The sequence below is a fragment of the Labrus mixtus genome, chromosome 15 (genome assembly GCF_963584025.1).
Source record: "Labrus mixtus chromosome 15, fLabMix1.1, whole genome shotgun sequence".
Lineage (NCBI taxonomy): Eukaryota > Metazoa > Chordata > Actinopteri > Labriformes > Labridae > Labrus > Labrus mixtus.
Genome location: NC_083626.1, coordinates 26210981 through 26236587, shown reverse-complemented (window position 1 = coordinate 26236587; position 25607 = coordinate 26210981). Strand labels below are relative to the sequence as shown.

Sequence of the window (25607 nt, the reverse complement as noted above, 5' to 3'; positions counted from 1 at the left end):
AATGTCTATTTGAGTTTCTATCATCACGTTGCCGTAGTTACAGCTGCTATATAGATTGGTGTCCATACGAGCCTGGTTACTGTTTAACCTCCCCACCCACATTTGCCCAGATTAGGAAAATCAATAAGATAACAGCGGCAACAGCGGCCTTACCTTGCACCAACAACAGCCTTCTCACATTGCAGCACCCTGCTGCCAAACTTCCACATTTTACACCTTATGTTGAGGAGGGGAAAAAGTGGATTTAAATCGCATGTTTGGGAGGAAACAGAGGACGACATGGTCAATGTAAACACACACGTCAGCTCAAGCATGGAACCTCCATTAGGTGAGTTTTTGTTTTTAGCATCTTGAGACAGAAAAAACAGCTTGAGCTGCTTTTCTTTCTTCTTTGTGGTCGGTGTTCAGTGGAGAAGCTGTTGCTCCCCAGAGCTTAGCCTGGATCATTTCATCGCCATTTGTGTCTGCCTGTTTCACACGGCTGCAGTCCAGGAGGTGTGTCTCAGATATGGAGGCTGTTAAAAAAGGCCTTGGGAGTCGGGCCTGATGGTGAAGATGGTTCAGAGTTTTTAGAGATGTTAGAGCAGCCAGAGAGTCGATCTGAACCGGATGGTGGTGATGCAGCTGATGCATAAAGTCAATGTTTGGAGATGTTGTTATGCAGGTTGAAGTCAGACACTTTTTTATTCTCAGTGGTTCAAAGAAGAAGTCATATCCTTCTGAAGTTAAAGTAGCATAGTCCAAAGTAATCACAAGTTATAAAATGAATGAGTCATAAATGGTATTGTTTGTATCATCAACTACGTGGACTTAAATACAAAAGAAGATCCAGAATGTATTTAATAATTTTGTTAGATTAGATGTAAGAGCATTTTAAAGTTGTACTTTGCCAATGTGGAGCCGGATGGGGATGCTTTGTGTATTATTTGGTGCATAAGTAATACTGCAGGTGCATCATATCAAATGGGAATATTTTACAAGCTGTAAGAAAACTGTATCATCAACCATCATCAAGAACCAAAGACTTTTTTTTAAATGCAAAAAAGTAACTAGAAACTTAAAGTCTTACTAAAATGCATCAAGCAGTACTTTAATATTCTGTATTAGTGTATAAAATAACAAGAAACTGGGATTGGATTTAAGGATTCAAAAAGACTTCAATCAGACTTCAATCAGACATTAGACTTATAGAAATACATACAGGCTTTTGTAAATGTAAGCCTTTTTGTGCTTGTTCAAGTGTTTATAAAGTAAAAGTAACTTGGAGCTGTGCAAAGTAAATATTGATGAGTAAAAAGTGCAATATTTGAAATGTAATGGAGTAGATTTTGAATATCAAATTTGTACTTAAGAACAACATTTGTGTTTTAAAGGGGGATTTTCAATGCTTTGAAACATTGTCCGTGTTGACTGTGAAGAAAACAGGAATATAAAAAGCAAAGATGAGGCTCTGATGAAGCTTACTCGTTGTCATGGCTGCAGGATCTATTTCTGCACAAACAGTAAACTGTGTAAGATCACAGAAATCCCCATCCGTCACAGAAGCTGCTACTACATGCTCCATCTGTTCCTGTGATGTTTTGAACTCTCTCAGTAAAAGCACCTCTCAGCTTTCACTTACAGCAGTTGATGTTGGGAGGGGAGGGGAGGGGAGGGGCGGGGGGGGGGGGGTTGTTTTTACTCCTGTGGTCATCCATTGGATGATTTGCATGTCACAGTGGGATGTGGAGATGCAAATTCATTTCCACTGGCTGAAATTATTAAAAAAAAAAAAAAAAAAAGTGACCAGTAAGGCTAAACAGAAAAACCCTGTTATTGAATATTTCAGTGGCTGCTTTAAATTTGACTGCTTAGCTTCCCTCCTCATCTCTCTACTGCATCTGTTTTTTTTACCAATATGTTGCTAACATCATAGTACGAGTATTTTAATCTGCTCATCTCCTGTCAAAAACCAGGTGCTTTTGTTTCCACTTTAGCAGCTTTGTGTCTTCTTCGTGCAGATGTCCCCATATGACCAGATCACACTCTTAGTGACTTGATCTTGAACCCTGAAACATGATATAAGATACGTTTAGGATTTTAAATAACTGCAGCTTTTTATGTTTTGTTGCACAAGTTTGTTGGTACAGTGACATTTTAGTAATCTTAGTAATCTTCTTTGCTGACCAGCTTGATGCTAACCTGCTAGCACCCCCCCCCCCCCCCCTCTCAAATAAAGTTCTTAGTGCATTTCCTAACATCTCTGCAGACAAATTAGCATGCTAAAAAATTGCAAGTATGGTTGCTAACAGGACAGTAAGTTCAAACTGTTTGTTTAATTGAGGTATTTGTACCACTGATTCCTGCAAACCGTTTCTCATTTTTTGCAGCAGTTAATTCTCTAGCAGAGTGTGTTTAATTAAGTTGCATGGCTGAACACAAAACATAACATTTCCACCTTTAAAGTGCCAGTGTGACTGCTCCTTGGAAGATAAATGCAATCATAATGATCAGTTCAGGTTGAATAGTCGTCAACATCTTTATTAATCATTAATTACAAGTTCATTGATAACATTTTGTGCAGGAATACACTGATGTCTTTGTACAATCATAACAAACCACCACTGTGATATTCATGCATTCAACATAATAATAGGCTTCTACAGTGTCCTCTGACATGACAACATCTTTATTAAGACCTGAGCAGCTTTATAAAGATCTGATGGTTTTGGCTTCAGTACACAGACTTATCAGATATGACAGATACTGAATATTTATTGCATATTTGTAAATTCTAAGTGCTTTGACTATAGTCTTTAAACACTTTATAGTTCATTCACACTTGCACAAAGCTCCTGAAAAGCTCCTGATATTTGCAGCTACATGTGTTAAAGCATAAGTCAAACTTCATCCCGAGTTTCTCCTGCCAGATCCCTAGTATATTTTATGCAGAAAGTCAGAGTGAGCTGATGTGAGAACGCAGCAGGATATTATCAGGAGAGATCACCTTGTTGTATATAGGGGACTCTGTTGCCTCGGGCGCCACTTTCAGCGTCTCTTAATACTTCATGTCTTGCCTCAGGTGACCCCCTGCACCCCCTCCCATTGGACGGGGATAGACTCTCGCTCTGAGGTTCATGTGTGAACAAACCAATCAGGATTTCACCTGCAGTCCTCCTAAAATTCTCTAGAAATTTTCAAGAGTGCATATGTGAAAACGGCTATTAACTTTATCCTCAGACCTTCATGCTACAAATAAGAAGTCCAGACTAGAGGATAAGTTTGGGGGGTAAGACAAAAATATCAATACAGCAATATGTCGCAGTCTTGACTCAAACTACAATTGTATTGCTGGTGCCAAATATCCATATTTTTATTCTTTTAAAATGTGAAGCTCTAAACCGATTTCCTTCCTACTTTGACTCACCCCGTCTCTACATCATGACTCCTGGTGATTGCCCTTTTAACATAAATGAGATGCCATGAACAGAAGTTAAAAGCCAAAGAAGAAGTTGAGAGCAGGATAATAGAAGAAGACCACGACAGATAATGTCAAACAGCTGTGAAAAGAAGTTAAGAGATGAAGTTTAATAAGAGTTCAAACTCCCAAATTTGCAGTAAACAAACACAGTCGTCATGCACTTTACATTTAGAGGGACATTTTACATTCTTCAGGTCATCAGATATCATAAAGCATCATTATATGATTGTCATGTAGTATATTGTATATGCATTATCCCAGAATCGCAGTATGGTGATATTATCGTTACTGTGGGTCATGTACTGTTTGGGGAATAGTATTGTATCGTATCGAGAGTTACCCTGGATTCCCCACCCCTAGTGTCTTGAATTTTAAGAGTGGATCCAGTGCATTGAGAATCAGAATAGTTGAGTTAAACTAAACCAGTGACGCATGCATTTATACCTGAACTGCTAATTTTATCAATGACCTGAAAAGTGTGTCACCTCGAGCCACAGCTCTGAGTCGACTGTTTTTGAGCACAATTGAAACATTTTCTGAAAGGATTTGTTTACCAACTGTAGTATACGCTTAACCAATCTTCCAAAACCAGGACATTTATGTTACAAATACATTCTCTGGCAGCCGCCTGCACTAAGCTCCTTTTTGGCCTAGAGCGGGTTATACTATGTTTCTTTGTCCAAAACAATCTGCTGACGTGATGTCTCCAGCAGGCATTACCAACGTTACCATTTATTTTTACATTTTTAGAGATTCAGGTTAAAATCTGAGCTGGTACTTTTCTCCAAAATCACATTCACTCTTCTTGACTCAGGCTTACAGACTGTGTTCTTAGCAGGTAACCGTGTGTGAGACACTTGGGATTAATTGCTCAACGGTCACAACCTGGACAAACTCTGCTGTTGGCAGAATCACTTGTTGAATGTAAACATGACAACAGCCCTTCAGCGGCTCCTCAGCAGATCTCTGTTTGCCTACAGAGCTCAATGACGAGACTGTGGGTCACTGAGAGGCCTCGTTCCTTAAAATACACCGTCTGAGTGACAACGTTCAACTTTACTCAACTACTCACACGGGAAAGAAACAGCCACAACACTGCTCAGTTTTTCTGTTTCTGTGTTTTTATCCTGAGTGTCACCTGGTAGCTGCTGTTTGTGTCATGATTTCTTGATTTGCTTGATTTCTTCTTATATCATTTCATTGGTTGAATGGGATTTTGCTGTTTAATATAAAGCTGTTTCTGCAGAGGAGCTTCAGAGAAACTCATGACTGACTGCAGCTCTTAGAGAGAGAGAGAGAGAGAGAGAGAGAGAGCAATGCACCAAATAGTGTCAGGGAGTCAAACCTACAACCAGCACTACAAAGGACTGTAGACTGTAGACATGGGGCACCCGCTCCACCAACTGAGCAACAACAAAAAGACTTATTGACTCTTAGGTATTTATCCTCTCTTTGCAATGCTGGAGAGGAAGCTCTACATTTCGGTACATGAAATCATCATACCATAATTTTTATTTTATTCATTTATTTAACAGGAGCACATGTGATGAACATGGCTTCATATGTTAAATACAAAGTAGAAGCCATGCATACAGGTTTCTAGCCGTGGTTACCTAGCAACCCCTTGCTCGACTTTTAGGAGCCATATGTGGATTCAATCGAGGTTATATTGATATATTAATCCATCTTCAACCTTATTTTGTACATTTGCAGATGTAGTTTTCTTACATTTTGTCATCTGGATGAACTGACCTTTGAGTGTAAACTCTGAGAAAGAAGAAAGAAGTTTTATACCCTCCAACAAGAAAGAGAAAAAAGTGTCCAACAGTGTTGAAGTTAAGCTACTTTAACTTCATCCAGTCTGTGATACTGCTCTGTTGGTCATTAAAGAGTCACTATAGTACATGAACTTTATATCTGAAATGATTAATAATAAAAATATGGATCATGGTTACAGGGATTATGATGGTGTAATGATTTAATCTGGATAAGAGTTTTAATAACTGCAGCCATATAGAGACTATGAAACTTGTGCTATAGAAAACGGACAGCACATTGTTCTGCTAAACAAATTCCTCAGCTAATGAAGTGATATATAATCTGGACTGTAATTAAATATGTGCTGTTTAAGTGGAGCAGGAAGCCCAATTAGCTTGTTTCTGGGGTAGGTTTCACACTCTGCTCACTTGACACTATTAATCCGCTCGTTCAGGTCTCCAATCAAATCTCATTGTGACAGGCATTAGGGGATAATCCCTGGGTGTTGTGGGTCCTAACAGCCGGCCCCGGCGGCCCCCGGCAAACAGCTTCAGTGCAGTGACAGTGGCCCTGCTTCTCCTCCCAGCCTGCCTCAGCCTGGCCGGGCCTGAGAGAGCCGCCGCGGCTCATGGGCCGTCACTCAGCTGGCCGGCTCACTGTCAGGGCTCGGCCTTCAGAGGGATGTATGGCCAGGATGGGACTCTGCACTTCAACAACACAGGTACAGGAATCAGAAAAGAACCCTGAGAACTAGGCGAAAGTTTGCCCTGAATCAAGCGTTTGTGCGTTAAAACCTCAGAGCCGTGGGAAGAAAAGCTGCTGAGAAGCAAACAAAAGGAACGCGGTGCTTATGCGGATATGTTTGCCGTAGTGTTGCTGTGTTTTTCTGATTTTACAACAGTTTTGGTCTTCGAAGATTATTGTGTTGTAGAGTTGTTGTTGTTGTTTTTGCCGAAAAAAAAAGCTTTAAATGTTGACGGAGCTGCTCACAAGATTCACAGCTGCACATTCACAGGAAGGTCATGCATGTTGGGTTAAACAATCTTGACAGACACAGTTGTTGGATTCTTTGTGGTGAATATCTTCAGCTGTTTGTGCATGAAACTCAGTTATGAGGCGGGTTAACTGCAGAGTAAGACAGCTATGGTTTCATGCTGTATGTCCACATGATGGCAGTAGTAAACAGTGATTTCATGTCGTCTGACTGGCAGTGAAGGTAGCACAGTGTGCAGTAAAATGGTGAAGTGACCAGAGTCATTTTATTTATCTAAAACCCTTACTTCATCAATTCTATTTTTTACTACTTTCTGCTCTTTGACATCTCAGGGGGAAAATTGTACTTTTAAGTGCGCTGCATTTGTCTAGTTAAGCTTAAGTTGAATTCATTTTATGTAAAAAGCCTGTCTTAAGCCTTTGAAGTATGGTGCCTTAGTAAGCTTTATATGCATAGTAATGCATGTGGATGGAACATTAAGTGAAGCAAAGAAACTCTAAGGCACTGTAAAACTGATTGATGCACTTTTATGCATAGTGATTCATACTTTTTGATTCTCTAGTTTCAGTTTGCTGTTATTAGGTAAATGTTTGTCAAGTGGAATTTAAGGATCCGTTTGAGCACTGATGTTTTTTAGTTTTATTTATTGCAGTATTTAAGTAAAAGATCTGAAATATTCTGCCACCATCGAGCTGGTTGGTAGCTGTAATTTGTGTGCAAAACCTACACTTTTCTTTCAATTAGTACTTTTCCTAGAGAACAAAATATGGTTTGTGAGACATTTATCAGTTGTAGAGAATTCATTTTTTTTAATATATTGCTCATTTTTTTATTTTCTAGAGGATCTGATGTCTGCCACTACTGCAGAGGTCTGCAGCAGCAATCTGAATGCACAGCCACTTTTTTCTGACATATGGAAGTTCCCTTTAGGAAAACAGTGTAAATCCAGGACAAACTGATTTTAATGGTGTTAACAGTCTTGTGGCTGATGCTGTAAACCTAAAGGTTGGCCTAGGTCATTAGAATCAATAATAGAGCATGATCAGATTGAGATTTGTCCAATCAGAAAGAGACCAGTATGTTCAGTGTTTGACCTCAGCAGAGCAGCCAATAGAAACACAGAGAGAGAAAAAAGAGCTGATAAAGAGTCTAAACTGTCCAAATTTAAAGCAGCATCAGTTATACAGTCTCTATCAGCATTCAGCAGGCAGCTCACAACATTAATCATAATGAAATTGTCCTCTAGAATTTAGCAAGAAATCAGAAATATTTAGAGCATATTTCATCAGTATTAATCGGTTAATCAGCCTGAGATTAATTCCAGTTTGATTTGGGTGACGAAGCCCTTTACTGCCGGTGTGAGGAAATAAGAAAAGTTCCAGTACGTCATTGTAGGGGGAAACTTAGAAAAAATGACTGACAATCTTGGAATAGTGCCTCGTTATTTAAATAATATTGAGAATCTCTCTTAAAATAAGGACAAACTATCTGTAAATAATGAGATTTGTATTACTTAAAGCTACTACATCATTTTGAGATTGTAGGTCATTGTGTCAGGACAGGTCGGTTGTAATGATCTGCATATTTTAAAGAGAGTAAATCATTATTTAAAGATGCGTCATTATGATGAAATGCTGCACAGCTGAGTCATTTTTTTTTAAATACTAATGAAGTATTTTGCAATGAAACGCTATTATTGTACTATAGTGAGACATTATTTAACAATACGTCATCAATCAGAAAGATTTTATTGCGATAAGTAGTCATTATTTTAAGTCTTTATCCATTTAACAACAATCATTTTAAAACACTACGTTACTTTACTAGTTCACTTTTTTTTTGTTTAAAGATTTATTTTGGGGCTTTTTGTTCCTTTAATGGAGAGATAGGACAGTGGACAGAGTCGGAAATCAGGGAGAGAGAGAGAGAGTAGGGAATGACATGCGGGAAAGGAGCCACAGGCCGGACTTGAACCTGGGCCGCCTGCCCGGAGGACCACAGCCTACATACATGGGGTTGGCGCACTAACCACTGCGCCACCAGCGCCCCTTTATGTGATACTTAAGCCTTTTTCAAATATGCACTCCTGAAAATAACTAGATCATTTTGGGAGGACTGCTCTTGAGATTTTCCCGACCTGGTTGTTCACAGATAACGTCACAGCTGGACACTATCCCTGTCAGACGGGAAGGGGTGGGTGGTGGGTCTCCTGAGGTGAGACGTTAAAAAAGACTCAGAATCTGCTATACCATGCCATAATGAGAATATTTGCCCTCACATCAATGCTAGGTGTAGTTCAACAGAATCACAACATCAACAAAAGAGCAGAGAACAACATTCTGATTAACAGAAAACGCAATGCAGCCGTTTAATTATGTGCGCAGAGATCGTAGCATGCTTACACACTATGCACCGTGCAGCAGTTACAATATACATCACTCCCCCTTCCATTGGCTCGAGGTGAATTCTCCAGAGAATATCCTGCAGCGTTCTCCGGGTGAATTCCGAGCGAAAAATGTGGCTGCTTGCGTTCACATATACAGCTCCTCCTGCAAATAACAGGAATTTTCAGGAGTTTTCTGCAAGTGTGAAAGCACTATAAGTCAGTTTTTTGTGATACCAGGTTAATTATTTGAGGTACTTAATCAATATCTTGATTATGCCAATTCGAATTTTGCAATATTTAGTCCCTTTTTTTGGACACTACATCCATTTTTCCAAAAAGTTTTGTAAATCAAAGCAGTTGTTTTGAAATACTTAGTTTTTTACTTTTTAAGGTAAACTCTCTCATTATCATTTGCATGATCTATTTTGTCTACTGTCATACTGTGCTATTGGGATGAAGTTCTAAATATTTGGAGCGTTGTTATTGAAGCCGTGGAGGTTAGACGTGTATTGATTGTTGCGATGACTGAAGGACCTGCAGAGAGATAAAGGTGCTCAGAGCAGAGCTGCTGACAAGAGGAGATCAGGCCTGCAGTCAAAATGAATTCTCAGCAAAACAGAGTTAATGATTACACAGTCTTATCACTAACTGTGATTGATTTACGTCTTGCATGGCTCTTCGTGTTTATTGATGCAATTGTTTACTTATTTGGTGCACAGAGGCTACATGAGTTCTTCAGTCTGGCTGCATGTGTATCAAGATAAAACCTGTTTTTGTGAATATGGCCTCCAAACTGAGACGTTTTAAAGAGGTGATCATTGGTGCTTTTGGCTTCAAGCATTATCATGAGGCATGGACTAATATTTGTAAAGATTGTGCATGAGTTACAAAGTTGTAGACTTTACCAAAGTATGCAAAGAAATGTGTGAAATCGTTATTACCAAAGGAAAATCAGACAGAAAGAATCTAAGAAGTAATTTGCAAAGACATTTAGAACTGCATCAGTACTTCTTCCTACATTATGACATACCTTTAAATCTTACAGGCACTTTAAGTTCATCATTACCCTTAGGCTAAACGCTCATTGTAATATAACAACTATCAACTTTAAAAGAATGCAGATACATTTTGCCTTAAAAGTCGAGTCATGTGGCTGAAAAGACACCAAAAGTCACATGTAGTGTGATACTTTTTGTCTCTTTATGCACGATCAAAAAGCCTTTTAAAGGGTGTGTTTGGTCACTTGAATATTATTAAATGTGACATTTTTGCATAAACTCCAAAGAACGATGTAGCTAACATCACAAGAAGGGCATGAACTCGCTTTGGTTAGCGAGGTTTTTAGGCCTCTGGACAGATTAGCTTCACTGGAGGTAAAGAGATGGATTATTATTCTGGAAAAAAAAAGAAAATTAGATCCCTCGTTGAGCTATATAAACGCAATTTCTTCTTAACAAAACAAAGAAGGAGAAAGTGTACGATACATTTTCCTGTCTAAACATAAACTTAACACATTTAGGGGATTATTAATATCGTAGAAAACAGGTAATTTGATTTTGATTAAAACAATAAAAAGTGTATTTTTGTTCAATGAACGTAAGTGACAAGCTTCCAGTGACACAGAAAGTATGATCTCCCTGCGGTCAGCCACAGGGGCTTGCATAAGCGGTGTTATTTGCAGATAGTTATCTGTTGACAAGGTCTTTGCCATGACACTCTACTCACCTATCTGCTCCATCTCCTGCAGGAAAGTGGAGCAGCAGCCTTTTTTCTGCTGCAGCCAGCACATTGTCTCCTTCTGTTTTACTCATATCGAACACAAACACACTCCTGGACGAGCTTTTAACACACTCTCCTGTGGTTCAGCTTGCCCAGAAAGGAACAAAATAAGTCCACAGACAGTTTATATTCCAGTGATATTATTAACTCCTCCAGGCCTCCATAGTCGTCTTTCTTTCCTCCATGCTGTCAGTTTCTGCATTTTGATTTTACTGTGTTGCTTCCCTGCCGCCTGCCTTACAGATCGGACTTGTGGTAATGAATTGTAGTCATGAGGAGAAGGTACAAATAGGCAGTGGTTGCAAATGGAGTTTGGTCAGTGGTCGGAGATTCCTATTCAGAAGATAGACAGGACTTTGTTCACAAACTGGAGTTTGAAGTTTCAAAGGGGAGAATCACACAAGTGTTACATCAGGTCTCGGCGAGCCTTTGACTTTTAGCCCCGGGGCAGAAGTTTGGGTGACTGATTATAAGACAGCTCTGTCTGGCCCATCACATTTCAACATGGCAGCCTCACACTCTACTCTGCAGGTGTTTTAAAAGGTTTAATTTCAGCTATGACCATAATCATAGAGCTGTGTTAAAGCTCTGCTTCAGCAAATTTTTTCAACAATTTATTTTGAGCTCACAAACATAAAAATGAAACAGTTGTAAAAAACACACACTGAACCAAATAATCACAAAAACCGACAAACTCAAAAAGGAAGAATCAAAAAAACCCTTAAATAAAGTAAAAAACAAAATCATGAAGCACTTAATTCGTTGTGCATTAAACTAAAGTACAGTGAAGATTAAAAACACACTGAAAGAACATATTTCCATCTTGACAAATCAAATAAAAGTTTGTTGCAGATGTTATTGATGTTGTCAGTACATTTATGCATTTCTATTTTCATTTCTCACATTAGTTCAACTTTTAAATAAAACACACTTGTTTCTGGTCCTTAGTTTCAATTTTACCACGTAAAAAGTGTTAAAATATAAACGACAGATACCTGCTGCTGCAAACCTGGCTCTATAATCAAATTTAAAACAATATAACTAACTTAAAATATCTAATTTCATCTTATTTTGTGTCATCTTTAAGCGGGACATTATTCAACCATGCTATCAGCTCTCTGAAACCAAAACCTCAAGTGTTGAAAAATGAAGTTAAGTGCAAAAACTGCAGTTCCTCAGGTGTCCACTTGAGGCTGGCTCCAAAAGCAAAGGAATCTCCATTAGAGCCTGCGCTAAATCTACCAATTTTGCAGCAGATTTTTAGATTTTACAGCCTGGTTCAAAGTTTAAGAGATTTTGTTCATATTTTAACAATTGAGGGGTGTGGCTGAGTTGACTGACAGGTGGTCCCGTTGTAGCTGTTTTCAAGAAGGCTTAAGGCCCGACACAGCTTCACCTCTTTGCCTCTAACTATTGACTGAAGTTGAGTCAGCATTTCCAGTATGGCGACCGTCATCTTTTGGCTTTTATTAGCTATAATGTTGAGAGTTAGATGAAAAAGTTGATACCTCTGTCCTGTTTGTAAGCTTTGTATAAAGCTACAACACACAGCTGATGAGCATAGCTTAGCATAAAGACTGAGAACCAAGCAGCAACCTCAGGTGTTGATAAATAAAGCCAATGCTAAAGTACAAAAAGGTGCAGTTCCTTGAGTGTCCACTTGAGACTGGCTCTAAAAGTCAAGGAATCCCCATAGGGTCCCATATTAAAATGCAGAAATAAACGTGTTTGCATCCTGGTTCGAAATACAAAATGTTGTGCCAATAGCTCATTTCTTTATTCTTAAAAACTGTACGAGGGAAGACTTATTTTAAAACTCATCTTCTCTGTTTGCCAGGAAACTTAAGGCTCGCCTTAGTTCCAGCTCTTTGCCTGTTAATAGACTGACTGAAAGTTTTGTAGAGTCAGCTTTTCCAATATAGCAACTAGCATTCCTGGGCTTCAAAATGCCTCTTCAAAAACCAATGGGTGACATCACTGAGACTACGTGCATGTTTTATACGGCCCATGCTGCAAAACACGAGGAACAGCTAGCCTGGCTCACTTGAAGGTAACAAAACATGCTCACCAAATGCTCAATAACCCATAAATGAACATGTACAGTTAGCCCATATTATCCTATGATAAAAGTTCACATCACATTGTGGTTAGCTAGCGGTTTCCTCCAGTTTCCAGCTGAAGCTTCATATTTAGTGCAAAAAGGGAAAGATCTTTCTCATCTCACTCTTGGCAAGAAAAGTAATAAAAATCTTCCCCAAAATGTTACAGTGTTATTCTAAGAAGGTTTTTTTTTAGTCGACAGGATTTTTAACACTCCACTAACTAAACTAGAATGTTTTACCAGAATAATAATGTGCTGCTTAATTCTGTTCATAGGATTTGTGTTTTATAGCCTCCTGCACGTGTCAATCCACTGTGGGAATGTAGGTACAGCATGTTAAGACAAACCACCACCACCAATACTGCCATCAGAAAAAAGTAGATAAGTTATGAGAGAATCTCGAGCTAACGTGCCCTATCCCTCCAATCAGGACAGTTTGTCAGTTCATGATTAAGAAAGCTGTAACTGTGCAGATTAAACTTTACAGTCCTGTATATGACTGTTCCTTGAGGAGTTCACAGAAATTTTTAAGATGGGAGCAGCGATAAAAAGCACTTTAATGACAGGGCAGATAAGATTTGCTCTGAGTGACTCATTCATAGCTCCACACTGATTCTCCCATCATCACCCCCGTCCTCCCCCTCTTGTCCGCTGCTTTGAAATAATCAGCACACTTCTTGAGCAAATATGGGCATTGCAGAAGAACCGATCGAACATGGAGAAATGTTGTAATGGATGACCTCTGTACACACAAGGGAAGCTACATGAGCATCGCAGCAGCGTGTAATAAGCTGCTAATCATCTTTTGATCACAGGGCGTAGTTTCCATTGAGTTAATCAGGTTGTTAAAGATCCTCACTCAAGATCCGCATTTATTTTGTTTCTGTAAGACTCGAAGATCAATGACTTTAAATCTGTCTTCTGTAGGTTTTGATCACTTTCATTTTCATTTCTGATTGGATCACTGTGAGTCGTCAGTATGTAATCACTGAGAGTCGTGCACAGGAGCCTCCCCGGGGGAATGTTGCGGTGTTTACCTTGCGGGAGAAAAATAATTTTATGAGCGCCCCGTATAACTTGAGTGTGTGGTGAAAGGATGCACGTACTCGGGAGGGTTTACTGCCTCTGAGGTCTGGATGAACCTGGGATCGTTGACCTACTGCTATGTACTGGCACTTTCTCTTCAAATACAAGACTACTGTTTGCTGTGTGAAATGGAAGAGGCGGACTCTTTGCGCAAGCGAAGAATTTTATTTTTTTCGAAAAACAATCAGATTCAGGATAACGTCCTTCAGAAGTCCCCTCTGATAAAACACCAGAAAAAAAAACACTTCAAGGCTATTTTGTTATTTTTTGGGGGGATTTCAAATGCAAGAAGTTATTTAAAGATTTCATTAAAAAAATCAGGAAAAAATAACACATTGCTTGAACTCTCCCATTCAGGATTAATATCCGCATACCAACCCTTGAATAAATAGTTTCCATACACTACCTGCATCAGTTTTAAGCACAAAGAACTTCTCCGGTGCAGCACCTTTAAACGGCATACTAAAAGATAACCCATTCACTGGAACATTTAATGTCATCATTGACAGCCATCTTGGTTGTTTACTGTCTCATTAGATCTGAACCTGCCCTTAATTAGATAGAAGATAGTATGATCAGGTAGGTTGAAAATCTGTGGCCCAGCTCCAGATACATCTCTGCAAAAACAACATGAACTTTGCTGATTCTTCTAGTCTCCAGGCTAATAAATATTATTCCTGTTTTCAGGATTTTAATTGATGACGACAGTTTCGGCAGATGGCTGTTCAACATGAGTCTGGTTGTGCTCGAGGTCTCTTCCTGTTCAAAAGTTGTGTTTCCTTGTCACTGCAACTTTGCTAAAGAGTTCAGTCTAGACCTGCTCTTTTTGTAAAGTGTCTCCAGATAACATCTTTTATCAATCGGTGCTGGACAAATAAAGATTGAATGATTCATACACCTAATATTTCACCTCTGCTCAAATGTCTATAAATAGTCTCGCTGGCCATTAAGACATTAAAACACATGAGCTGCTGCTAAAAATGTTACCCGACTACCAACATGTAATCATTTCCATAATTTAGAACATTTTATTCTTTCATAGGATCTTCTTCTTCTGGAACACGTCTCACTTTGAAACAATCGCTCCCTTTAATGTTACTTCACAGTATCTGAACACTTAAAGGTGCACTGTGGAGTTTTGGTAGAGAAATGTGAAAGTTGGAGAAGTGTGTAGATTCTGTAGTATATTTTCATAACTTTATACACAAACTGTCCTCAGAGGAAAATTTGGTCCCTCAAACACTGTTTGAAGATAAAATGATACATGAGAAGTTATAGTGGAGGACCGCTACAGTGAATCTGTTACTCTCCTGGTAGCTTTTTTAGCTCTAAACAGTGTCCAGGGATCCATTTTTTTCTTTGAGTAAAGTTTGTGTTTTCAGTTCAGAAAATATAGAATTGTTTGACTTCTCCAACTTTCAAATCTCACTACCAAAAACCTTTAAAAAAAATCTATTACAGCAGCCGCAGTTGAAACAAACATTACAAATCTTACTGGTGTTATAAATACTCAAACTTTATACTCACTGTATAATGTTATACTGTTAATAAATCATTAACTGTTTACACTGCAGCTGCACTAAAGAGCTATATGGACATTATATCTCTTTGATTTCATAGATCATCTTTGGATATTATAAACCGTACATTCAGCATATAAATGTTGCTAATAGACACTTAATAACTGGCCCTTGTTTCTCCACTGGGATCATTTTCTTTTGGCTTTTGGATTATTGCATAAAATAATCTCCGTGGCATACAACAGTTCATGATACTCTTGCATTTTATTAAGCAAGATAATCTCAGATAAATAGTCAAATGATCGGCCTTTGATTCTTCAAGAGAACAAAACACAAATATTAAAAACGGGTTGTGTTGACCGGGATCATGTTGAGGCTCTTTTTAAGAGTCCACTGATCTTATAAACAATATGCAAAGCGTTTATTTTGTCTTTATAAATTTTATTTCTTTTACCGATTTCCTGAGATGATTCACGTGATTTTCACATAAACTTTGACAACAGCAGAAGACCTGAGAGCATTTTTTATTGCAAAGAACAGCAGAGAAGAAGTGTCACCTGTTACCTTTCATCTGCAGAATAATTCCTTCGAGATGGAAATAATCTATGCAACTTAAACGTTGATTAAATATACTGTTAACCATCCAGGCTGTCTCTCCGAGGAGCAGCGGTCGCTCCAAGTGTTGAGCTTCTGGATCAGCCTCACGTGCTCCTTGCATTTTCACAAACAAAGAAGTCTTTGACATAAATGCATCACTTTGCTTCAGCAAGACTTAGAACCCGCGGTAATATGCCAGACTTACCTCCGTCTTAGGCATTACACGTGGAAGTACGTCTAAATATGACGGACTGATATGATGGGGAAAGTGAGTTTCCTGTAGAGAGGAGAACCACGGAGAACTGGTCCTTTAAAACACGAAGCAAATCCACGTTGTCAAAATAAGAGCTGTAATTATTGCTGCAACTTGATGAATGTGAATATATTTTAAGAATCATAAGATCGTGCACTCGTTCTACAGCTCTGGTGGAGCTAATCACTTTTGATATATTTCTGTAGTTTAATCGAGCAGATTTAATTAATATTTGTCATCTATTCAATTGATCATATTTTGTAAGAAAATCTTATTTTGAAAGGGAAATATAGCTCTCAACATGGAGCAATTAATGTATTTGTTAAATTTGAAGTGATTATGATTTCTATGTTTGAAAGTCTTTTACAGTATCTTAGTTAAAAATCAACTCTTTGATTTTATTTTTCTTGCTCCGCATCAAAATCTGTTATCAATCAGAATCTGTGAACCTCTGCATCAGTGGATCTCAACTTGAGGGTCGGGACCCAAAAGTGGGTCGTGGAGTCGTTTTTCAGTGTGCCTGGAAAAATAAAGTGTCAAAAAGTCTAAAAATCACTTTTAAAACATGTTTGTTTTTCTTTCATCTCTTTGTTCTGGTATATTTTGCACAGTCCGAGGTCCAAACTGCACCATTTTTCATAAAACAAATCTTATTGGTTAAAAAATATCTGAAATTTGGATCGCGGTTTGTTATTAAGGAGTTGGTGGTGGGTGGTGAACCACTTTATTTCACTTTATTCTCTTGAATTAAAGCTGCCTGCATATTAAATAAGGATAAAAGAAATCTGTATTTTCAGTCAGCTCGAAGGCTGTGCAGCTCGGGACGTTTTTTTTTATGGTTTCCTATGATGACATTCTGTGTGCTCTGCTGGATTGTTTTGTATGATAACTGTGCATAGACATGTTGGTGCGGATGAGCTTTTCTTTAATTTTGTTTTACCTATTCTGCATCTAAAATGACTTAAGTTTAGGCTCAGTGTTTGACCCTTACCATCACCTTGGAGATCTTCTTCAGAACCACTTAAAACAACAAATCTGTCCCTCTGAGTCACTGGGTTTGCTCATGTTTGTCTGATAAATGTTGTGGAGTGAAAAGTACAAGTTAAATATATGAAGTCACAAAAAGGGGGAATATGTAAGTGCAACATTTTATAAACCATAGCATCAATCCATAAATAATTTTTTATTTATAGAGTGCCAAATCACAAGGAATATATCTCATGTCACTTTGCATAAAGACCAGACCAAACTGTTCATATTACTCAGGAAGATCCTGCATAAATCCACCAATAAGCAGGAATCAGCAACAGCGGCAAAGAAAATGTTCCACTGAACAGGCGGAAACCTCGAGTAGAACCACTTATTTGTGAACAGCCATCAGCTGCGACTGTTTGGGCCGAGAAAGTGGGTTAAAGAGAGAGGCAGAGAGAGACAAACAGACTGTGATAACAACACATACAACACGCTTTTAACTACTAATAATGCAAGTGAAAACATGTCTTACATAAGCAATAACGTCTGTAAGAAGATGTGCTTTGCTTTGATAAAAGTGATTTCCACATGCAGTTGACAGAAACTCTCCAATCTGCAGACACAGGAAGGTAACCTTCAGATGAGTATGAGGTGTGTGATATGTAATGAATGCATGCTTCACAGTGTTTGCTAAAAAAAGGAAATGGTCTACAGTGGTGCAGCAGTGATTCAGCAAAGGACTGACTCTGACACAGCTTTTATTGAAGAATTGTCGATTGTTACTGAGAGAGAAGAGGTGGCCGATATCAAAGCTGTGCTACTATCTCTTCTAAAAAAAACATGGCTGTGATTTGCCATTGGGGGGGGGGGTTAGTTAACCATCAACCAGGAGAGAGACACTCCACCTCTGCTCCGGTTAGCGGCACGAGGGAAGGAGGAGAGGGAGCTTTGGCTGTCAGTCACTCGTCTCCAGCGGGTCGCCATCACACTCAACTGGGCCAAGGGGAGCTACCTTGTCAGTGGGCGGAGCTATGAGCAGGAGGGGGTTAAGGAGGGGGGGTGAGGGGGGGGGGGGGGGTCAATGGAGGTGTGAGAATGGAAGGAGGAGGAGGAGGAGGAGGAGGAGGTGGGGGGTGAATGAGCTTCTTGGACAAGTCTTCTGCTCCTCTGTCAGGTAGTTGAGAATTTGTTGGTTCCAAAGCGCCGGCAGACATGGACATGGCAGACTACAGCGAGGCTCTGGACCCAGCTTACACCACGCTGGAGTTCGAAAACATGCAGGTGCTCCCTTTGGGCACAGGTGAGTCCCCCGTATACTCAGCTCTGAACTTTGAAACTTTTACTGAGTTTAAACTTTGGTCGTGCAGCAGAGAGGGAGCTGTAGCGTGCAGTGATAAAAAAAAAAAAAAAAAGGGGTCATTTGTCTGTCTGCTCGCGCTCATGCAGTGGTCTTCTTTTTTTATCACCAGTAAAACATTAAGAGAATTTGATTTACGAGATTCTCACTCAGGGTCACTTAGATCGGAGCTTGTTTCAGCTTGTGGAGGGGATGAAGAGTCAGACTGATATTCATCCTCTAATGAAGCAGAAGTTTTAGTATCTCTTGTTACAAACGGTCTTTTTCCCACAGAGTGTAAAGTGAAGAAAAAGAGTCTCACAGTGACACCAACTTATTTATGAATGCACTCTCCCATGACTTCTGGCTGGGATCCTGATTCTTCAATTCCCAATGAGACAAAAGCAAAAGTAAAAACCGCACTTTGGACAAAATGTTTTCCTCACTGCCATGAATTTCTCCTCCATTATATAAAAAATTATGAGAGTGTTTGTTGAGTCAGCCTGCAGCCTGTGTCATGACACACTCTATGATTGATTGACCCGGTCTGGTGACTGTGTGGGTGACTCAAAAGGAAAAGCTGTCTCCAGTGATTGCCTTTTCAGTGGTAATCAAGCCGACATCAGTGACTCTCTGTTGACTTTGTTTTGAGCCACTCAGTCCGGTAACAGATTCTCCACACAGGGTCTCATGAGGGTGGGTGTTGATCAGCTGTCAGTGATCAAATCCCCCGGGCCGTTCACACCTTTTTAAAATCAAATCAGCGACAAAACAGTACTCAGAAGCTTTTTAAATATGTCTTGATGCCTGCCATTTAAGCTGACCTGATGAGACATTTCCCTCTTCTTTCTCGCTCTATCAGACTCCTCACCAGCTGAGAGCGCCAACATGAACGCCCCTGGCCACCTGGGGGCAGGCAGCCTGTGTGCCATATGTGGAGATCGAGCCACCGGCAAACACTACGGGGCGTCCAGCTGCGACGGCTGCAAGGGCTTCTTCAGACGCAGCGTCCGCAAAAACCACATGTACTCGTGCAGGTGAGGACAGATCTGTGCTCAAAGAAAAGAAAGAAACTTGAATTTTTTCTCAACTTCTGATGTGACACTGAGCCAACCACGGCACATGCAGCCCTCAATTGTGTCTACACCAAGCGCTGATATTTTGCAAAAGATAAAACATAAACTTTCAACACTATATTGGTGATAAATGCTGCAGAAAAAAGAGTTCTCCACAGGTTAAGGTGACATCTGTAAATCTATACTTCAGTCCATTTACTTACATTTAGTTTTAAAAAAGGGCAAACAAATGCTGACATCTCACAAGCTAGAGCTTTGCTTTAAGGAATACTAAACCAAGTCTTCTCTTCTTAAATTGTCAATTCAAGCAAATCTTTGACATTTCAAGTCTGCGAAACTCGAATTGCTCCCCACGTCACAACCGTGTCTCCCATTTTTTTTTTGCAGGTTCAACAGACAGTGCATTGTGGACAAAGACAAGCGAAATCAATGCAGATACTGCAGGCTGAAGAAATGCTTCCGAGCCGGCATGAAGAAAGAAGGTGGGATACGAGAACAGATTCTCTAATAATCAGAATTTCCCATTTAATCAGCATATCACTGCCGCTCCGAAATCGAGTGTGTTGCAATCCCCATGAGAGGAGCACTTTGTTAATGTTCACTCCGTGCAGCGGCCGAGTCTCTAACCAGTTTATGCTGAGCAAACATTTCCGAGCAATAACAGCCATATACTGATAAACATGACAGCCTCGGAGAGACATTTTTTTCTTTCAAGTGAGTTCTTTGTGCAACGCAGAAATAAAGAGAAAGGAAGACTTTAACTATTGTTTTTCTTGGATTTTGATTTATTTTTCCTGCATATTTGTCTTGCGCAAACTGAATAAAAGCTGCAATCTGTGTTTCTGTAGCCGTGCAGAATGAAAGAGACAGAATCAGCACCAGGAGATCCAGCTATGAAGACAGCAGTTTACCATCCATCAATGCACTCATCCAGGCAGACGTTCTGTCAAGACAGGTGAGCTCCACTGCATCATTCGACTGTGATGAATCACTCATCACACCGTCAAATGACTTCACCCTCTTCTCTCCTCTTCCCTCCACTAGATCACCTCCCCTGCTCCCATCCTGAACGGCGACATCAGGACCAAAAAGATCGCCGCCATCACAGACGTGTGCGAGTCCATGAAGCAGCAGCTGCTGGTCCTGGTGGAGTGGGCCAAGTACATCCCGGCCTTCTGCGACCTGCCCCTGGATGACCAGGTATAAGACTCATTCAGACACACAGAGTACATAGTTGTATAGACACTCTGGTCACTCATCAACCAGGAGGCTCTAATACATGGAGTGAGCCTGCAGGATAGATAGACTCTGAATGTAGACATCTAAATGCAGACAGTAAAAAGCAGATCATTTCTAAAGATCATGAAGCAGCACATGTTTTTTTTCCCTCAGGCAAAACCTCCAATTCTTCACCCACAGTGGTTAATGTATTTTAATCCTGAGTTAGAAAATGATGATCTGGTTTTAAAGAAGAATCAGTGCAGAATCATTAACAGTGTCATCACCAGGCCTTGGTAACTGATTTGCTGATGTTGTATCAGCGAGGAAGCCAGTGTTTCCCACAAGATTTTTCTCACATTGTCTTTTGAGATAAGGAAAAGGATGTAAACAATTTCAGACTGTACTTCTACTCAGAGTTAATATCACTCAGCTTAATTGTTAAAAAAAAAAAAAAATTCCCTGTGTTTCAGGTGGCGTTGCTGCGAGCTCACGCTGGAGAACACCTCTTGCTCGGTGCTGCAAAGAGATCCATGCTTTACAAAGACATCCTCTTATTAGGTAAAACACACGCAGAAAAAGGAGCGATTTCACCGATCTCATATCGCTGCTGATTATCCACCAATTCACCAAAAAAGGCAAATTCATTTCTTTCGGTTTTTAAATCTCACCCTGAACGTATTTTCTCCCGCAGGAAATGACTACATCATTCCCAGAAACTGCCCGGAGCTGGAGGTGGGCCGGGTGGCGGTTAGGATCCTGGACGAGCTGGTGCTTCCCTTCCAGGAGCTTCAGATAGACGACAATGAATACGCCTGCTTGAAAGCCATCGTTTTCTTCGACCCCGGTACGACTGCTGACTCGTCTCTATAACTGTTTGGGCCAGCGGGAAGTTCAAAAAGAGAGTTTGCTAGACGTTATACATATAACACATCTCCTGCTTTTTTCTTCTTCTGCACAGATGCTAAAGGCCTGAGCGACCCCGGAAAGATCAAGCGGATGCGATACCAGGTCCAGGTCAGCCTGGAGGACTACATCAACGACCGGCAGTACGACTCGCGGGGACGCTTCGGGGAGCTGCTCCTGCTGCTGCCGACGCTACAGAGCATCACCTGGCAAATGATCGAGCAGATCCAGTTTGTCAAACTCTTCGGCATGGCCAAGATCGACAACCTGCTCCAGGAGATGCTTCTGGGAGGTGAGACCTGTCAGACCATGTGGACCACCAAGTCTTTGGTTGACATCTGAAGCTTTGGGTCAAGAACAGTATTAACTGTATTTACAAAAGAGAAACTGAAACTTCTGTGTAATTTAGGGTCTCATCTGTGTATTAGTGAGCAACTTAAACGTATTAGAATTTAGAGATTTGGTCAATCCTGAAATCAACATTTTGCAATTGAAGTTTGGTAAACTTTCCTTATACTGTGTTCTGATTGGGCGTCGTAGGGCTCAGGTATTTATGATGTTATTAATACTTTGATGAAATCACTGGAAGTAGGTAGCAGCGAGTAGCACGCAGCAGCTAGTTGGTAGTTTATGCCTAGCATTAGCATCACCTGCTAGCCAAGTATTGCTGGCTGCAGGGCGATTACTATTGGGGGGGGGGGGGGGGGGTGTAACAACTCTGTAATAACTTTGCACCAGCTCATGCTACAGAGCAACACGTTATGATTGCATTCACAGCTTTGAGAATAAATAGTTACATCTTAGCGAACAATGACTATGTATGCTTTCTGCTTACTATGCTAAAGTTAGCTAAGAGGATATTTCACCACACAGCAGCCAGTTGAAATCATTATTTCCAGATGGCAGGGCTGCTGACTCAAACAAAGTGTTAAGTTGTTTACGACGCTGATTGTCACATGCACAGATATGGCATGCGTAGCCAAGGAGACGGTAACAAACAAATGATTGGCCACGCCCACAATTAGCTTTTTTTTATCTATGTTTTCTTTTAAAGGATAATTTTCTATCAAAATCTTTGTGGATGCTTAACTTTCATGTTTTGAATTTGAGCTTTTCAAGCCGAACGTCCAGAGGCTTTAAGTGTCTGTGTTTTGTCTCTCAGGTTCTGCAAACGAGGCTCAACATGCGCCCCACTCTCTGCACCCTCACCTGGTTCAGGAGCACCTCAGCAGCAATGTTATACTGACCAGCAGCATGCCAACGCCCATCCACAACGGTCAAATCAGTAAGGACTAAATACATGATGTTCTAGTTTTTTTTTCACACACAGCAGAAGAAGTTTGTCGTTTTTGTCTACCCACGTTTGAGCAGAAGCTTTAAATCTAGGTGACCTGAAATCACAGATATTTAAATGAACAAACTGGTAAATTTCCCTCTCACTGCTCCGTGTGTGTGCAGCCTAGTCAGGAAGCTGGAAGGGAAAAAAACAGGCTCGGCAGAATAATCCTCTAAGTGCTCATTGGAAGCTAATCTGGCTTATTTTGTCAAAGAAAACTTCTGTTATTCTTTCTTAACATGTTTAATGCTCTGAGAAATTTCACAAAAGTGCTTATTCCTCATCTGAAAATAATGTTGCCCCAAGTTATACCAGCGACCTGTGAATATACACCTGCTTACACTGCAGCTTCTCTCTCTCTCTCTCTCTCTCTCTCTCTCTAACTCGCTCCTGTTCTACTTTTTCAGCCACTCCTGAAACCCCGATACCATCTCCGCCCACTGCCTCCAGCTCAGAACATTATAAAATGTCTCAGGGGGTCATAGCCACCGTGCCCAAGCAGCCCACCTCCATCCCTCAACCAACTATTACAAAGCAAGAGGCCATCTAACTCTGTGTCCTTAATCCTTCAGTTTTTTTTTATTGTGTCAAACCAGGGTGTTTATATGTGCGTACACTATCAGCATTGAAGCTGTAAACTCGACTGAAACAATAAAACTAGCTGAACATGTAGAGTGTGATTGCATGTGTTTCCCTTGCAGATTGCTGTTTTTTTTCTTCAGGGATCTATTTGTTCACACGCGAAGCTGCAGTTGAGCTCAGCGACAGCCCGTCAAAATGCCAGCATTTAAAACTGTTCAGATATGTTGTTGTTCTGTAAGATTAACACATAGAAATACATGGTTGTGTATATAGTTTATTATTGGGAAACAACTCTTCTTTTAGTGCGGCCTCAGTGTGTGCAGTAGGGCTTCAGGTAGACATGATGACATCATCATGTCAGTATTTTATGAATGTTACAACAGACCTTACTTTGTGGTATATTTAGTGTTGCACAGTCTTTTTATTTAAGCATTTTCATTTTATCAAAGCTAAAAGAAAATCCCTTGTGTAACTTCAGCTATTATGGGGACGGGGGGGAACTTTGAAATATTCTGTGACAGGACTTAAATATCTGTGGTTTGTTTGGTGTGGTGGAAAGAAAATTGAAAACCAAGAAATCTTGGTGCATTAATGAACGCTGCCTGGTGTCACTTTGTAAAAGTCACAGGCGGGCACACTGAGGAAGTTTCCCAATAATATGTTGTATTTGTGTATGAAAAATATATTCTATTTTTTGTTTAGTACTCTGTCATGGTTTAACTGATGGACTAAAAAGTGTGCCTTGTAACCTGTACTGCCTTACAAAAAAAAAAACAGGATTTCTTTTTGCCTTTTAATGTGAAGATGAATTAATAAATTTCAAGGTCTATTTTTACGTCCCTTTTCTGTGCATCATTTTTTTTGTACCAGCTTTTACTTTTTCAGGGAAGACTTCTCTTGATATTGCAACGACTACACAATGAATAGAATAGAATTACTTTATCGATCACAAACTGGGAAATTGTGGCGTTACAGCAGCAGCTTATCCAAACACACAATATTAGCAAATAAACACAATATGATATTAAATACAAAGTAAATAAGCACTAAAAATATAAAAACTAAGAATGAAAATGAGAAATCAGTCATGTTGGAAAAGTGTGTGGAGGAACAAAAAGGGTCCAACGTGGCAGTGCAGCTTGTTCACTGATAACCACATGTTGCTTCAGACTGATAAGGTGTCATATAATCATTATAGATAGCACTGATTCCAGAAGAGAGAAAAGGGATTTATCTCAACATTAAAACTGTTTTATTAACATTTTAATACGACTACAATTAAATGACATAAATGTTTGACTTGGTGAAAAGTTAAAACATTTTCAGATATGAAAGACATCCAAGTTCAGTATTTGTTTTGATACCAAACCATCAAACAATGAGGCTACATGAATATATGACGATGTTTTTAATAATTCATTGTCAAAGTGAAGTTGAAGACAAACCTGTCAGTTGTTGAAACGTCATGTAGAAGGAGTGAGAGGGATAATAAGGCGGAGTAATATGCAGACAAACTCTGCCATCTACCGCCTTCATGTGTAACTGATAGAAACACTGAGTCCACACAAAAGAGCGTGGGAAAAAAAATCTATTTTTTAAAAGTTGAAGTAATAAAGAAAATTGTTAGACCTACAGTACGGAGCCCCTGAAGACCCAAAAAGAACATGTGTGCGCACAAGATATGTATGTATTTTTATTTTTTTTATTATGCCTTTTTGGGATTTTAGGTGGATTAGGGCCACGTTAAAAAAAAAAAATAATAATTCGAGATTAAAGTCGTACATTTACGAGTTTAATCTCGAATTAAAAAAAACCAAAAACATTTTAACGTGGCCCTAATCCTCCGTCGTATTTGGGGTCTGCGTTAACTTCGATAGGATGAAAACAAATGAATTACGAGAAAACTATTGTTGCCAACCGTAGAAAATATTTGATTTAATTTGTATCTTAATACCTTAAATAGTTGCCATAGTATAAAAACAGTCCTTTTGCTTTAGAAAGGCGTGAACATGTTTGTCATTATGTGTGATTCAGTTGCACTAATGTCCCATGTAGTCCCAAAGAAAAGCTGTAGGAAATATTAAACACGCTGTTTGTTTTACCAAAGAAACTCTTTCACGTTGTAAAGTCATTGAATAAAGGATGACATCTTCAAAAGAAACTCAAAAACACTCAACGATACTATATTTGCCTTCCCACTCTCCTTTTTTTATTTTGAATTCGCGGGTAGGTGTTGTGTATTCTCCG

General features: G+C 39.7%; 1 protein-coding gene across 2 annotated transcripts; it reads left to right on the top strand.

Annotated features, from left to right (window-relative positions):
• The first annotated feature begins 192 nt into the window (after positions 1-192).
• hnf4a (hepatocyte nuclear factor 4, alpha) lies at positions 193-24195 on the top strand. Of its 2 annotated transcripts, none has more exons than XM_061058134.1 (10): positions 193-328; positions 19105-19279; positions 19706-19800; positions 20167-20273; positions 20363-20518; positions 21010-21097; positions 21231-21383; positions 21498-21734; positions 22605-22727; positions 23186-24195. In XM_061058134.1, exons 1-10 carry the CDS (start codon positions 220-222, stop codon positions 23326-23328), a joined length of 1386 nt encoding a protein of 461 aa, XP_060914117.1. In that variant the 5' UTR covers positions 193-219; the 3' UTR covers positions 23329-24195. The 2 variants fall into 2 exon arrangements, with proteins under 2 accessions (XP_060914117.1, XP_060914118.1); XM_061058135.1 differs by lacking the exon at positions 193-328 and adding an exon at positions 18036-18206.
• The last annotated feature ends 1412 nt before the right edge of the window (positions 24196-25607 follow it).